Genomic DNA, 16865 nt, shown 5'->3' on the forward strand with positions numbered 1-16865 from the left:
TCTTATATCTCAATTTCTCTGACTGTTGTTTTGTAGTGGATATCCAGATGATCAGCTATACGACACTGCCTCTTAGTGGTTCCTATGAAACCGTGTGGAATTTAGATTTTATGAGAAGCCACAGGCAGATGTCGCTAGACACAGCAAACCACTGTTAATCTGAAGAAAAGCACTAAATCAGAAAACATGACAACCATCCCCAATTTCCCATATTTCAAAACAGACCACAAATCATATAAAATTGTGAAATATTCCAAATTAACAGTGTAATATATTAAAACTCTGTAGGATCAACACTACATGACTGTGAGCAATGCATCTGAAATGTTTTATCAGTTAAAATAACAGGGATGTGTGACATGACAGAGTTGATTATGTCATTAAGAAAATGGAACATGGATATGCCCGTGAAACAATCATATGACTTCCCTGAAATGAAAGCACGCATGAGAACAGGTTCCACATCAAGGTTATGAGCAAGAAAAACATTCATTTTTTTCTCCTTTTTCTTTTCTTAGCACAGTCGCGTAGATTACATCTCCAGAATAGTCTGAACACGAGACAGACCATGAAAACAAGCTGGTGAATATCAGCTCTGCTATCTGAGTTAAAGAAGCCAAACATCGACTGGAATTTTAGTTGTGCAGATGGCGGAACTCAGCAACGCGGAACTAATGTTCGCTGGGGACTGTTATTGTGTGCGCACCTAACTTGCAAAGCGGGTACGGACCTATGGTACGGACCTATGGTACAGACATTGTAATGCAACAGGTGTCTTCAAGTTTAAGTTGGTTTTAAAGTTGTGGAAAAGGTTTGAATTCCCGACAAGTTGCAAGATAGCGACAATGATACGTTGCCTTACCTACTGTAACAAGCAGCCAATGAGATGCGTTCAATGTTAGCTAAATTAATCTGAGATTCTAGCGTCAAATTGATCAGTATTAACTATAGTCAGCAGTAATAACTTCTTTGTGTTTGTTTTATCAATGTCACACATTAAAGTCACGCTTAATGTATGGGTACCGTACATCTACAGTAAGCATATTTCTGTTCTTGCTCAACAGGTGAATATGTGTCCGAGGCGACAGCCACATTAAGCTACATGAATGTCGAATATTAACTGTTTACTAAATGTCATATTTAGGCTAAAAGTTCAGTTCAAACACTTGGATGAGGGAATGTTAACTGTTAACATTTAAACTTTAAACTTTATTGTGTTTTTTTTAATGGTGTCTAATAAACTTTATCTAAAGCTTATGTGTTGCTCTTTAGGATTGAGGTTTAAATGCATGTCTTCCAAACCTCAGTATTATTTGTGAATTATAGTAAACCAATTGGTTGCCACATAGCCATACAATGTCAGAATCTTGTTATTGTCCGTTAGTACTGAAGCAATTATGCCCTCTATGGAAAGGTGACAAGAGATTAATATGGAGGCGAGAGAGGTAGCCACGCAGCCAGAGAATGTGTACTGTTGTCAGCAGTGTTAAACTGAGCCTCTGCTAGTGAGGATGTCAGTCACAGGGCTTTAGTTGGTGAGAGTTAATATGGACCTGTTAATATGTGAGGAAAATGTACTGAAATACACTACATTCCTTTGCATGTCATTACTTGCTGTCATGTGGCAGTGTCTGAACCGACCTCAGCCAGGGGTTTGTTTTAATTACATTTTAATATCCCTTTAATAGTCATTCTAGGCACATTTTATGAATTTAGGATCTATGGGGGATGGTTAGGATGGAGAGATCTAGGCTAGGTGTTCTGCCAGGACGTCAAGAAAATCCCCCTAACTTTTTGCAACAAGTGTCATGGGGTCTATAATGACCACAATGCAGTGTTGCGGTTACTACACTGGGACCAGAGGGAAGACTGCCCCCTACTGGCCCACTAACACCACCTCCAGCAGTAACTAGGATTTCCCAGAAAACCCAATGTTCCCAGAAGGTCTTATTGAATGACCACACCTGCTTTGCTTCAGTTATTCAGCAGAAACAGGATATTGGTATGACTTACAAGCTTATCAATCATTTGCAGCTGTCCCCAGATAATTAACATGAATACACAGTTTACAAGTGTTTTTATAGATGTTATATATCCGCCAATGTTTATGACCCCCAAAAAATGATTCCTTGTTGATCAGTATCAATATTTATCAGGATATATAGCCAAGTAATTTGATAATGCTGCCATTGAAAAACATTGTATTTAATACACTAATAAAAAGTAATAGACCGTGGCAAGGAACGAGCTGAAATCTGTAAATAGTTAGACGGTATATATTACTGTGTTACTTATATTATATTTTGTGATAAAAGAATATATTGAATAACATCTAAATGTAAAGATTTAACTTTGCTTTGTAGATTGCATTGTATTGTAACTTATTAAAATAACTAAAAGTGAAAGCTGTAATAGTATCACATCAAATGTACAAACATCTCAAATGTTTGTAGAAGTTCAACCAAACGCAAAAAATATCTTGAAATACAATTTTTACTAATAAGGATATAATTATGGATATCTTTAATGACCATTCTGACTAGTGAGAATACCAATTTGATGATGAGAAATTCTATTGCACATATCTAAAATGTCATTACTGATGGGAGTGTGGTTTGATTAAATGTTAAAACAGCTTTCCACACAGCACTAGACCAGTCACGTTGGCTGTGGTACAAAATGTGTGAGTACTTTGACACGGTTAGAGGCTAAAGGTTAGAGAAATTTTATCATCATAATCAGCATCAATTTTATTGTGACTTCCTATTGAAATCATTTTATTACCCAGCATCAGTTCACAGTTTAACCTTTAAGATCAAATGTGGCTGAAGGAACAAGAAACTAGATTCAAGATTTCTTTATTCTCACTTCACACACATGTATTTGCATACACAGGCTGAAACGAAAAGTCGTTAAAAACATTCAAACATAATAAAATTAATAAAATAAAAGATAAAATATAAAATAAAAGAAGTAATTAAAAGAAAACAAAAATGTGTTCCATCATCCAGCAACAACTAGCACCAACTGCATCAAACATGTTTGTCACTGATTCACATTTTCAGTGTTTTTTTTAAATTCAAAATTGTAAATTGAAATAGATTCCATACATTAACATTGTTTAAACTAGTTGTTAACATCACATTAGTAATTAGAAGAGATATTTTATGATTTTAATTTATACCATTACTAGATTTTGGAACAATAACAATATTGGAAATAGTGGGGCAATAAATATGACAAGAAAAGGTCTGTTCAACAGGAGACGAACCCTCTGATCCAAACCTATCCAATAAATACAACATGTCTGTTCATAGATATGTATTATAACCTACATCATGTGGCTGTTACAGCTTGATCTACTGTTGCTTGTCAAAATACATCGCTCCAGGTATGTAAAGCATGGGGATTAGGACAAAACCTGTTTTTGTGTTGTAGGTAGATTCAATCTGTAAAACAAACTGCATGTGTCAAACAGAAGGTCAAATTTAACCTCCTTTAACCTACATGTAGCACATCTGCAAACAGTGATATGAAGCAGCATTAACACTTGAAGCTATTTCTATTTTCAATTTTGGATTAAAAAAAGAAACATTGAATCAGTGACAAACACATTTGGTGCTGATGGTGCCAGTTTCTTGTAACTTCAACCACATTTGATGTTGAAGGTCAAACCATAGACACCTTGCCAGTATTTAACCTCCTCTGTGAATCATTGAATTTTTTGCAGTGATAACATGGATATTGCTGGACATGTTAAATCAATAAAGATATTTAGAATTGTAAACACATCATAACGAAACTAACTGAAGGTTACGCTTTCACATTTGAAACAAACACTCCACATACTTAACGCAAATATTGATCAAATGTTAAGAATGTATTCAGCATAAATCATCTGGGGACAGTTGCTCTGTTGGTTGATTAACTTGTATTTTCATCCTTGTTGAAGGCTCTTTGCATTAGTAGTATCAGATTTGGTCTCATTGTTGGTGTGTGCACAGATCTCTGCTTCTGTTTTCGGATATTTATGTTTTCAAAATTACAATCCTTCTTTACAACACGTTCAGTTTCCCAAAAACTGAATAACAAAATAAACTCTCCTAACATTGACCTTAGAAAGATGTTGACTAAATCAATCCCTCCACTCAAAACTAAATTCTTGTATTTTATTTAACAGGTCTCTTTGGCTTAATATGATGGTAAGGAATTTACATTATTGCTGCCAGTGTTACTTTTGACGAAAGGGGGCCACCATGAGAAACCCAGAACTCCAGCTCTGAGCTTGCACTGCAGAGGGACTCATGCACAGGTGCAGCCCAGATCTTTAACAAGTATAAGTGGCCATTTAATAGCTAGATTGTATATTGCAGATATCTGTAATTTGATTCTACCAAGTCAAAATGAACAGATATCCACAACATCATTCTTCCTAGGACAAATAACATAATTTTTTCAGGGGCTTTCAATTTCAGATATCCAAAGTTATATTTTTGATATCTGGAGTAAACATTGTTGATAGAATTCTTACTAGGAAAAACTCCCAATTCAGATATCTACAATCCAATTATTACTAGTCATCATTTTAATTTCAGATATCCAAAATGAAAAACAGTTCTTAATATAGATAATGTAATTGTGAATATCCAAAAATACATTCAGACCATAAGATTACTAGTTATCTTCAATTTATTTTTGACAGGTGCAATCAAAGTTAGATATCTTGAAGTACAATTTTTACTAATAAGGATATGATTATGGATATCTTTAATGACCATCCCGACCAATGAGAATACAATTTTGATGAGGAGAAATTCTATTGCACATATCTAAAATGTCATTACTGATGGGAGTGTGGTTTGATTAAAAGTTACAACAGCTTTCCACACAGCACTAGACCAGTCACGTTGACTGTGGTATAAAATGTGTTAGTACTTTGACATGGTTAGAGGCTAAAGGTTAAAGACGGTTAAATCTAGTCACATCCATTCAAAGCTTATTATTGTAATCAGCATGAATTTGATTATGACCTCCTATTGAAATAATTTTATTACCCAGCATTAGTTCATGGTTTAACCTTTAAGATCAAATGTGGCTGAAGGAACAAGAAACTAGCACCATCAGCATCAAACATGTTTGTCACTGATTCACAGGTTCAGTGTTTTTTTAATTCAAAATTCAAATAGCTTCCTCTACAGTAATATAGTTTAAACTAGTTGTCAACATCACGTGAGTAATTAAAAGAGACATTTTATGATTTAATATGACAAAATATACCATTACTGGAACAAGAAAAAGTCTGTTCAACAGGAGACGAACCCTCTGATCCAAACCTATCCAATAAATACAACATGTCTGTTCTGTTCTTATGTATTATAACCTACAGCATGTGGCTGTCATTAGCTTGATCGACTGTTGCTTGTCAAAATGCATTGCTCCAGGTATGTAAAGCATGGGGAATTAGATTATGAGAAAACTTGTTTTCGTGTTGTGTTTGTCTTTTTCAGTCATATCAGGTAGATTCAATCTATAAAACAAACTGCATGTGTCAAACAGAAAGTCAAGTGTAACCTCCTTTAACCTACATGTAGCACATCTGCAAACAGTGACATGAAGCAGCATTAACACTTTTCAATTTTGGATTAAAAAAAGAAACATTGAATCAGTGACAAACACATTTGGTGCTGATGGTGCCAGTTTCTTGTAACTTCAGCCACCTTTGATGTTGAAGGTCAAACCATAGACACCTTGCCAGTATTTAACCTCCTCTGTGAATCATTGAATTTTTTGCAGTGATAACATGGATATTGCTGGACATGTTAAATCAATAAAGATATTTAGAATTGTAAACACATCATAACGAAACTAACTGAAGGTTACGCTTTCACATTTGAAACAAACACTCCACATACTTAACGCAAATATTGATCAAATGTTAAGAGTGTATTCAGCATAAATCATCTGGGGACAGTTGCTCTGTTAGTTGATTAATTTGTATTGTCTTGGCATCATAGCAAGTATTGGTCGTAGCAGATTTGGTCTCATTGTTGGTGTGTGCACAGATCTCTGCTTCTGTTTTCAGATATTTATGTTTTCAAAATTACAATCCTTCTTTACAACACGTTCAGTTTCCCAAATTCACTGAATAACATCTGAAAACTCTCCTTACATTGACCTTGGAAAGATGTTGACTAAATCAATCCCTCAACTCAAGGTCCACTTACTCAGAAAAAGTGAGTAAGTGGACCTTGAGCTCAGATTATTTTGCTAAATTATTGTATTTTATTCAACAGGTCTCTTTAACTTTAGATTATTATCAGCTAATAAGAAGAATGAAAAAGGGAACAATATGATATTTATAATAGATTTTATTTTTTTATTTACAAAAATAATTTAATATTTACACCTTGAAGGAGACTATTTTCTTCAACTGTACAGTAAACATATTTATTGCACTTTAATCCTTTAATCTGTGAGTGCAGTTTATATCTTGTCTTCATTCAGCATACATTTATGTTTCCGTCATCCTTAACAATCAAATGAAAGTAATTACGTTTCATACATTCTTTTAGACCATCAGAAAACAAAGCTGTACAACATTACATATTAAGGAAGACAGAGTGGAGTAATACATGTTCATTCTTGGTGTCTTGGAGCTCAGAGCCTGTAAGGAATACAGCTGTCCTCCTCTGATGGAGCTGTGATATTGTACCGACACAGAGGGCAGTTGCCAAGCTCATAGATGACTCTGTTGGCGCAGTAGTGACATAAACACTGATGGCCACAAGGCAGAGTGACGCTGGCCTTCTTCCCCAGGCATACCACACAGCATTTGTCTATGAACAGAACAGAGGAATCACAGTTACAGTCACATTGAGTAAAACTAGTTGAACTGACTACTATAGTGGAAAGGCGTCTTTCTTACCTTGTGGGATTTCCACGTTAGGACCAGAGATGCATGTAAAGTTGTCAGAATTAGTTGAAGTGATGCATTCAGGTACAGGACAGGATTGTCTGGTCCAGGACGATGTTGTTTTCTTTGAGCCTGCAGCAAATAGACACATATACAGTAAGTCATCCAAGCAATGACTTGTTAATGCATGGACGCATGTTAAGCAGGAAATGTTCTGCCAATAAATAAGCAACACGAACAACAGGTTACATGGGAACTGATACATCATAGTTATTAATAATAAACTTACGCAGGAGGAGAATGGAGCATGTCTGTCCGTAGATATCTATTATGGCCCACAGCGGCCGGCTGAGGTCCACTCCTCTCAGAAGCATGTGCTTTTTGCTAGTGTTACTTTTGACGTAGACGGCACCACCATGAGAAACCCAGAACTCCAGCTTTGAGCCTGCTCTACAGAGGGACTCATGCACAGGTGCAGCCCAGTGCTTGCCAGTGTCGGTGAGGTTGGGGATGGCCATGCAGGGTAGAGGCAGAGCTCTGGATGTAGGTGACACGGTGGTGAAGCCCACACGCAGCGCTCCGTGCCAGTTAAACAAATCCTTCTCCACTCTCAAGCAAACCCTCTCCTGGACCCTCACTTCGCGACTGCTGAATACCAGACCGTTCTTGAAGGTGCCTTCCATCCTCTTTGCAAGTCGACCCCCCTGGCTCAGGGAGACCATGTCTCCAACAGCCTGACAATGGAAGGTCAGAGGACCCAGGCAGCTCCAGCCACACTTATGTGACCCCTCTGACATGACAACTGCAAGACAACATAAACACAGTTGAGATTTCTGATGTGATAAACCTGTTTGCACTCAACCTGCACAACAACCTGCATGTGGCGCAGACAGTAAATATACATTAAAAGAAAGAAGTTTTGTATCTAAATGTTGACTAGTAAACAAGAAACCATATGCAACTTTGCATTATTCATTGTTAATACTTTTCTGTATTTCACTGCTGAAAAGTATATAATTCCTCATCACTGAATTCACAATTAATTACTAAACTCAAGCTGTTGTGAATAAGTGTCATAATCAAACAAAATAAAATAATTTCTTAGCACTATAACATAATAATTTAACCTTCAATCATAAATTCTGACCACAATGTCAAAACTGTTTCCTTATTTTAAACGGATACTGGTTAATCATTTGCTTTTTGCTTTTTTTTACTGCTGCAGTCAAGTTTATTGTGACTGAGATTACAATAGATACAGTTGTCAACAAGTCATAATGAAAGTAGCAGATGGTTTCACTTTTGAGTGCCATGGTGCAAATATGGATAGTGAGTGTGAGCACTGTTTAACTGTAAAGTAAAAAAAATAGAGCTGAATGATAAAGTGAGATTTGTCTTGCAGGTGTGATTCACACATCTGTAGCAACAATTATTTACTCATGCATTTACTCATGAGCCTTAAGTTCCACATTTCCACTAAATGGTATATGTTCCAGTTATCTCTTGTCTCCTTTATTTCACACCAGCACCTTCATATTTAAAGTTCTTTTGCTCTTTTGTCAATCATCTTCTTTTACAACACTTTAAACTTGATGAGAGTAAGCCTGTGTGAAGAACTTTTGTTTCTGTTTTGCATCTGACACTAGTGATAATTAACTAAGCAGAATATTTACAATAAAATCATTTTCTGTAAAACAAAGACTATTTATTTTCATATCACCATGCTATTGCAAAAGATGTATCTCAACTATCTGAAATGATTAAAGAAAATATAAATTATAATATATAAATAAATTATCTATAATAAATATCTGTAATATAAAAATGCATTACAATTTAGTGATACATTTATATCTGCTATTTTTTGTTGATTATGTTTCCTTCAGTGCATCTTCACAAATTGTTATTTGCATTAATTCCTTGATATTTAAAGCCATTATTATGTATTTCATTTAAAGTTCTCTGTAAAGTCCTCTGAAAACAAAAATGAATATCTCACCAGGGTTGCTGTCTCCTTTCCCCATCAGGAAGTTGATGAAGGTCTTCATTGTGTCTTGACATAAGATGTGTTCAAGTCTGTATCTTGGTTTGAAAGTAATGAAGGCTGAACCTGCTTTTAAAAGCTGCCTAGCACGTTGTTTCCAAACACTAACATCACATGGATAGTGAAATGGGAGGGACTGAGGGAGGAGCACAACTTTGGAAATTTACCCCAAAAAGTGGGAGGGTAGGTCACTCTTATCACTGGCCTGCTCTGCAAACATTAACCCACATAACTGTGTGAACTTTACTCCCTTGAAGAACTGTATCACTTTCACTATGTGTCAATGTTTTGTGATGTTTGGCTGTGTTTGTGTTTTTATGAAAATAATGCATTTCTGTGCACAGAAATAGAAATGATTACAAATATTTTACATTGGTTGATTATTGGATATTGTGGTTGATGATATGTTTTAGTAAATGCAACACAAAGTGACTGTAACTACCTTTCATGTATCAGTTTACTGTACTTTTCTGTGTTTATAGTATAATAGGATTTATTTTCCTCCTCTTTTTAAATGCTGACCTCTTTTTGAACATTGATACTGACACTGTACACAGTCACCAGACTTAATCTTAATCTGATTCTAATATTTGGATATCCTATATCTGATATTGGTATTTTATTAAATTCACAGTAAAATAGGCTTTTCCAAGAAATGTAATGCAATATGACTTCCTTTAGCTGAAATACTGGGAAAGTCACCTGATTCAACACATCATGGAAAATACCACTAAAACACTGAATATCACTTTTCTGACTGGCTCAGTGGTTTTGAGGCAACCTTACACGTGGTTCAGTGATGAGCATATTGTAAAAGAATTCAGGTTTGTTGCAAGTTAATCATACAGGATGTATGCATGTAAAGAGAGCTGTCGCCCTCTACAGGACATACACTGTCACTCTTCAATTCGATTGGTTAGCACTTCCTATTCATGTGACAGGATGAGGCCACGACTGGAAATTCAAAATGACATCATCACTCTTGGAAAGTTACAAGCTTTCCTAGACTGTTCCCAGTCAGTCACCATGATTTACTTGGAAATCCCACAATCCTTTCACCCGGGAAGAGACTGTTTTGCCTTACATTAATACAGAGTTTGAATGTGTATATGTAATATGTACAAACAAATTATAATAACACTGAAGTATTGTTTTCAGGTGGATATGATAAGAAAATGATGGGCTGTAGGATAGAAGTATTTCCATATATATTGAAATATGTTTAAAAATGAGAAAAATTGCAGTTTCTCATTCACTGAGTCACCCTTATTTAAAAAAACATGATGCTAAGTCAAATAATATTTAAAATGTTAAATGTATTTCATTAACATTTGCTGAGCTAAATTTGTTCATAGGATTAATTAGAAGCAATCATAGAAAATAATAACTTTATTAGAGATAATATTAAGCACAACTTCTGTCTTTGACAGCGACTGTCTAATAATTTGTATATCAAATTATTCATTTATTGATACATAACACTGTAATATTCAAATATATTCACATATTCACTGAAATCTTAGTATTTGACCCAATACTAACCTCATATCAGGTTTGCTACCAGAAAAGAGAGAGGCTTAACTAAGTGTAACATCATGTGAATAGTAATCATTCTTAAAATAGTTGCAACTGATGATATGATTGACTCTGGACAGTCACACGTTATATTAATTGGTAAGTTTAAGACTAATGGGTAAAATAATTTCAAAAAATAGATCTGTTGCTTGAATCTTATGTTTTCCTGTAAACTACAATTAATATCCTCAATTAAAAAGGTAAAGACTTTTAAAGGTGTGCTTTAAGTCTCTGGGAATATGATGGCACAAAGTCTACCATTTGTTATTAGACACATTTATTAAATCCATATTACATATTCATGAATATTTATGAGAAATAACAAAGCATCTGAAGTGAGTTGTCATGGCTAAGAGAACCAGTATGTTTATCAGTAACATTATATATTTGTGTTTCGTGAATGAATGTAGGATGATGCTTCCTACAGAGCTACTACAAGGAGGATTAATGGACTATTAAAGGCCATTAAAGAATGATACTAAAATAGAAATATGGCATCAAAGAATGACTTAAAATTATTACAGGATTATAATATTTTATTATAATTTTTGTTTTAAAAAAATAGGGATCAGAACTGTTCCTCTCATCCTCTGTGTACTCCAGCCTCAGCTGTTTCTGCTCCGCCACACTTGGTCAGACATGGCAGGCCATCAAAAAATCAACTTGTTCCCACTCCACCTGTTCAAAACACTATTAATCTGCTGCCTTCCAATAAAAGGCTTGGCTTTCACCTAGGAGCCAATAGAAAGGCATTAAAGCTGTGAGACCCAGGCCAATCCCAGGCTGCATTCTAATGTGGCCTATCTTTATCAAGGTGCCACTCCATTTCCAGATACTGCTTATTTATGATTTCTGAGGAGAGAGCCGGCAGGAGGCATACGTCTTTGTGAGAACACTAAAATCTGTGTCCAGAGGGCTCGCCCAACACTTCAAACATGGAACTATCACACACAGCACTGTGGCTGAGAAGAGGTGAGGGCCGAGAGTAAAGAGTTTATATCCTGCTACACTTTTTGTCTGATGTCAATTTTGGCAGACACCAGGAACTTTGTAAAATTGTTTTAGAGGGACTCCGATATTTACTAAGTCTTTTAATTACTTGAATAACTTGGGGCAGTGCATGTGAGAACCCAGATCCAGACATCGCCTTGTGGGTGAGAGAACTCCTCGTGGGCCCAGCAAAGGTCTTCTCCTGACTGGATCTTATTGGATGAGTTCCTGAGACCTGGAGGCAGAGTTACAGTACTTCCCATGGATCCAAACATCCAGGGGCCTTTCCTGTTCAACAACAGTCTGAACCAATTCCCCTCGGACCTCAAGGCACCAGTGTGCCAGTACTCAGTGCCCAACTCCTTCTACAAGCTCAACCCGGGCCTGAACAGCCAGCTGCCAGCAGGTACCCCTCACGGCATCAGTGACATCCTGAGCCGCTCCATGGTAGGGATGGGCTCCAATGGTACCACAACCCTGCTGTCTGGATATTCCACCATGGGGGGATTCGCCCCTTCTGTCACCAGCACGTCTATGTACTATAACCGAGACTACAATTCCTCCCTGGGCGGCTTCTCCAAGCCGGGCGCCGAGTGCCCCATGAAGGGTCTCAGTGTGAGCTGCTGGGCAGAGAGTGGCTGTGACTGGAGAGGAGGGAGACAGCAGTGCACCAACAGTGAGTCTAACTGCTGCAGCCTGGACTCATCATCCAGCTCATCACCATATTACAGCTTCCTTGTGTCTGTCTCTGAGGAGTTACCAAGAGATGTTACCTTTTGATGATGCAAAATCATCATCTTCATTAAATTAATTTCACTTCATCATAACAGAAAACAGCTGTGTGAGGGTTAAATGTCTGATTTGACTAAAGCATACATTTCTTAAAAATGTTCTTAAAACTGTGAATAATACCTACATCTGCAAAAGGTCTTCTTTGGTCAATTTATTAGTAATATTTTAAATGTGTTATATTTAATGGAAAACTCATATCTGATGCCAAGAAATGACACTTATATGAATGATGAGTTCATGCAGCAATTCAGTCAAATATTTATTATATAATGAGTGGGTGGTGATGGATTAGGGGTTGAAGATGTTTCTCATTCAGAATTGTCTAATTTTGAGCCCGTGAGGAAGTGAAAACTTTTATTACTATTGCTACTGCTGTTGTATTTGTAAGGTTTCTTCCTATGTGGTAAATAAGAGAAGGTTTGTAAATGTTTTCTAATGTGATGTTATCAGGTAGTGGTCCTCTGGGGGAGATGTCGGGCAGGAAGAAACATACCAGACCGACCTTCAGTGGACATCAGATATTTGCACTGGAGAAAACCTTTGAGCAGACCAAGTACTTGGCTGGGCCTGAGAGAGCAAGACTGGCTTATTCTCTGGGCATGACTGAATCTCAAGTTAAGGTAAAGTAGACAGCACATTTACACTAAGGCTGGTAAAACAATGCTTTTGTGTGAGGTGACTTACAATTTACAAGGTGACTTTATAACTCACTACTCATATTATTTAAAAATATATATATATATATTGTAATATTTCCCCATGTTTGACCATTGCCATAAAAGTTGTGTTTGTGTTTTAATGTGCAGCAGAGAACATGTTGTTATTCTTGTTTTTAAAAGTGCTATATAAATAAATAAATAACTTTTAAACGCATGAATAGAAAAAAATATTAAAATCTGAATGGTGCTTTTGAGGTCACGGCCATCATGCAGAAACATGTCCTGGCTGATTTTATAGCCTTCCATATTTCATAAAGTGTGAAAACAAGATGCACCTGTTAAACAATACGAACTCATTCACCATGAGTCACGCCCACTGCTCTGTTCAGGTGTGGTTTCAAAACCGACGGACTAAGTGGAGGAAGAAGAGCGCCTCGGAGCCGAGCTCCACGCAGGCCAGCCACGCGGGACAAAGCGGCGACGCCTCGGAGAACGAGGTGGAGGACGAGGAGTACAACAAACCTCTGGACCCCGATTCTGACGACGATAAGATCCGACTGCTGCTACGTAAACACCGCAGGGCTTTCTCCGTCCTGCGCCTCGGACCACACCACGTCTGACATACTTGATGCAAATTACGCACACACGCACGCAACCAGGTGTGTGCATGTGTGCTTGTCAGCAGACTTGCATGCTGTGATAAAACGTGTAAAAACTTATTAGTTAATTAGTTTTCAATCCAAAGCTTATCAGTGAGCAGTTAAGCATGTTCATAAATGCTCATCCGACAAAACAGCATTAATGGACGTGACTGTAAAAATTAAGCTGAAAAAAAGTTTACTTTTATAAATTAGTACTGTAAAAAACAAAACTCTGCTCTGTTTAATGTTACACTGGTATGTAAGGGAATATGTCATATACACATTTTATATAAAAAAGAAAATGACATGGAAAAAACTGCATGATGCTCTAGATAATAGTTATTAATACAAATAACTCAATTGTTCAATTTGTTCTCTTTTTATTTTATTTCTGTGTTTTATTTTCCATTTCTGTGTTTATTTGAGTTCTGATTGGCCTGGTCATTTATAGGAAGAGAAGAAGAAACTTTCTTAATCCATCAAACTCAATATAAACTACTCCGAGTGTTAAGGTATACGGTCATAAGATACAAATTGCAGAAAATACATCTTACAAATAAAAAATGAATAAATTAGTGGGTAAAGTTATTTTGGGATCCAACGTTATTTCAAGGGAACTGAGCTTTGTGGAAGTTTGATGTTGTATATCAGATGTGGGTTAATGCAGATGAATCACAGGCCTACAGGGTGTGGAAATTCACATTTTGTATATTTCAAATCAAAGCAGAGAAGTGCAAAAGCATGTTAAAACTCATATACAAACAGCTTTGCTAACATGTTATTTTCTAATTCTTTATATTCCACAAGTATGATTTGTAATTCTGCTAAATGCTTCAATTGAATGCTGACCTAAAGTTGGTTAAATGAGTATTTTAAAATGACTACCTTTGTTTTTCATTATTGTATACATGCTTTTGAAATACGAAGGTGTTATGGTGGCAACTGTGAAAAACACCTGAAATCTTGCGCAATAAATTATTGTGAATTATTTATCAAACAGCAGTGGCTAAGTCTCATGTGTCTCAATGAAGGAGTAATGACAGATCACACAAACTGGCTGCACTGGCACAAGTTTTAGCGGTTTAACTCCTACCAAGTGACAGTTAGAAGGAAACTACAAGCAAAAAGGCACAAGCAGCTGAAGAGAAGTGCAGAGGTCAAAGGTCAAGCTTTGTGTGATTTACTTGTGCAGTATGGCTTAATTGAAGACAATGACCCCTAGCAACCCACTCCAACATAAAATCAATACTGACAGACCAGCACATTCACCGTTTAGGCTCAGTGAGTTAGACTCCACATGCTTTTGTAGGCAGCTGCAGATGATTGTGTCAAAGACAAAGTTGAGGAATGCTGCGGAGATCCTCCTACTTTCATTCCTCACATAAGAGATAACAAATAAGTTCAAATGTGAAGACCGTATATGGCCAATTCTGTTATTATGCATTTTTCTTTCGTGATAGGCTACCAATATTAGACAGATATTCAGAGGATTATTTTGTCAGAGTTAAACCATGAGATCAACACAAAAATGAAATTCAATATAGATGAGAATCAGTCACAAACTCAGCAGCCTCTTGATTTGTTGACCCTTGAAGATTTCCAATCTGAACAGGCATGTCCTAAATAGCATTCCAGCCTTAGAGAGCAAGCTCAATAACTCGTCTGTTTCACATGTCGTTTGTCTTCTGCCACAAAATAAGTCAGGCTCTCCATATTGTTGAATTCTATATCTATGGAAAATGAATACATAACACACACACACACATACAGTATTATACAATTTGGGATTAATGTCCAATAGAATTTCTTTTTTTAAATTCAGACTGACCTGAACAGTAGTCAGCTTTAGTGTTATATCTGAATATAAATATCATAACATTTAGGTCAGAAGGCTAAAACCAGAAACACAGCAGCTGTTAAAAAAATCTACAGGCATGCAGTATGTTGGAGAAATGATGCTTATGTTAAAACAAGCGCTTGGAAAATGCAAAGCTCTCCTGAGTGCAGGAAGGATGTAGAAGCTGCAAGAGTTATATGAATTTCTCTCAGTGTACTTACTGTAAACCAACAGGTTTTTCAGGATAACTGTGAATTCATTTACATTATATAAGATCATGTGTTCACCATTTCTCTGAATAGGTGTGACTCGTAAACTTTAAAGTTTCAATTTCAGTTGCTCTCAAAAGTTGCAAAGCCAGCTTTTAAGAACTGCAATTGAAGCAAAGAGCAGTCAAATGATGTGTGTGTGTGTGTGTGTGTGTGTGTGTGTGTGTGTGTGTGTGTGTGTTTAAACACTGTGATTACGGTGCTGGTGAAAACAAAACAAATAAAGTGGAACATGTTTTTGTGGGTAATATTTTATTTACAAAAGTGAAATATCACAATGATGTAGTGTTTGACCAGAGTTAATCTAAAGGTAATACTGGCCTTATAATGAACTGCACTCCCATCAACATTGTCACACATGCTAAAAAGTTTATTACTCACAAGCTGTCTTCATTTTTTTATTTGTTAACTTAATCTTATACAAACATGACTGATAGCCCAGGTCAATGTGAATATGTGAGAATTTGTGATTAAAAAATATTTTTTGTATGAATACAGGGAGCATGCTGCACCGCCGAGTTATGTAAGACAAAAGAAGTTTCACAAAACACTCAAAAATATTAAAACACGAGTAACAAACCACAAATATATTTCAAATTCTTTCAATTAGTCATTATTAAAACCAGAACAAAAAGAAAAGTCAAACACATCAAATGTATATTACAGCTCATGTGCTATAAAACTATTAATCAATAAAACAAATGATAAAGAAATCAAAAAACAAACAGTGCTTTCTGTGGTTGTGTTTGTACGCGTGCGTGTGTCTGTGTGTCTCTTTGTGTGTGTATACACAATATTTTATGAAGAACTTTCACTACAGTTAGAAGTACACATGTGAAGCCTACACTATGATTGTTTTGGCAGTGAAATAAGGTAGATACCAACCAGAACAGGGTGGAGATGGATTCTGTGCCGACGCCATGCAGCACAGACAAAACTTTCTGTGAGAGCTAAAATCGACACACACCGAAGAACTGCTGAGCTGTGTCTTGTGGAATAAAGCACTTGGTATTAATGAAAACAAAAAAACGTCACTGTAAATTCAACGTTCTGTTTCTGTGTTATGTTAATTGACTCAGCTCCTATCATAGCGTTCATAAACAGATGAAAACTGCTCTAGTTGGTTTGTTGCTGCTTTTAAGTGC

General features: G+C 36.3%; 2 protein-coding genes across 2 annotated transcripts; one reads left to right on the forward strand and one right to left on the reverse strand.

Annotated features, from left to right (window-relative positions):
* Positions 1 to 6357: 6357 nt before the first annotated feature.
* LOC128365041 (E3 ubiquitin-protein ligase NEURL3) lies at positions 6358 to 7773 on the reverse strand. The gene is made up of 3 exons (XM_053325656.1): positions 7203 to 7773; positions 6926 to 7045; positions 6358 to 6836 (listed from the first exon to the last, which is right to left on the reverse strand). Exons 1-3 carry the CDS (start codon positions 7708 to 7710, stop codon positions 6658 to 6660), a joined length of 807 nt encoding a protein of 268 aa, XP_053181631.1. The 5' UTR covers positions 7711 to 7773; the 3' UTR covers positions 6358 to 6657.
* A 4010-nt stretch (positions 7774 to 11783) lies between these two features.
* On the forward strand, positions 11784 to 13593 carry nkx6.3 (NK6 homeobox 3). Its single transcript, XM_053325887.1, has 3 exons — positions 11784 to 12198; positions 12765 to 12934; positions 13363 to 13593. Exons 1-3 carry the CDS (start codon positions 11784 to 11786, stop codon positions 13591 to 13593), a joined length of 816 nt encoding a protein of 271 aa, XP_053181862.1.
* Positions 13594 to 16865: the final 3272 nt, after the last annotated feature.

The sequence above is a fragment of the Scomber japonicus genome, chromosome 9 (assembly GCF_027409825.1).
Source record: "Scomber japonicus isolate fScoJap1 chromosome 9, fScoJap1.pri, whole genome shotgun sequence".
NCBI classification, from domain to species: Eukaryota; Metazoa; Chordata; class Actinopteri; order Scombriformes; family Scombridae; genus Scomber; species Scomber japonicus.

Excerpts from the sequence above, each read along its gene's own strand:
- LOC128365041 (XM_053325656.1), bottom strand. The coding sequence starts at position 7,710 with ATGTCAGAGGGGTCACATAAGTGTGGCTGGAGCTGCCTGGGTCCTCTG. Across the intron at positions 7,046-7,202 it reads ATGCTCCATTCTCCTCCTGC|GCTCAAAGAAAACAACATCG; the intron begins GTAAGTTTATTA and ends TATTTGCTGCAG. Across the intron at positions 6,837-6,925 it reads TAACGTGGAAATCCCACAAG|ACAAATGCTGTGTGGTATGC; the intron begins GTAAGAAAGACG and ends TTCTGTTCATAG.
- nkx6.3 (XM_053325887.1), top strand. The coding sequence starts at position 11,784 with ATGGATCCAAACATCCAGGGGCCTTTCCTGTTCAACAACAGTCTGAAC. Across the intron at positions 12,199-12,764 it reads GAGACAGCAGTGCACCAACA|GTAGTGGTCCTCTGGGGGAG; the intron begins GTGAGTCTAACT and ends TGATGTTATCAG. Across the intron at positions 12,935-13,362 it reads TGACTGAATCTCAAGTTAAG|GTGTGGTTTCAAAACCGACG; the intron begins GTAAAGTAGACA and ends TGCTCTGTTCAG.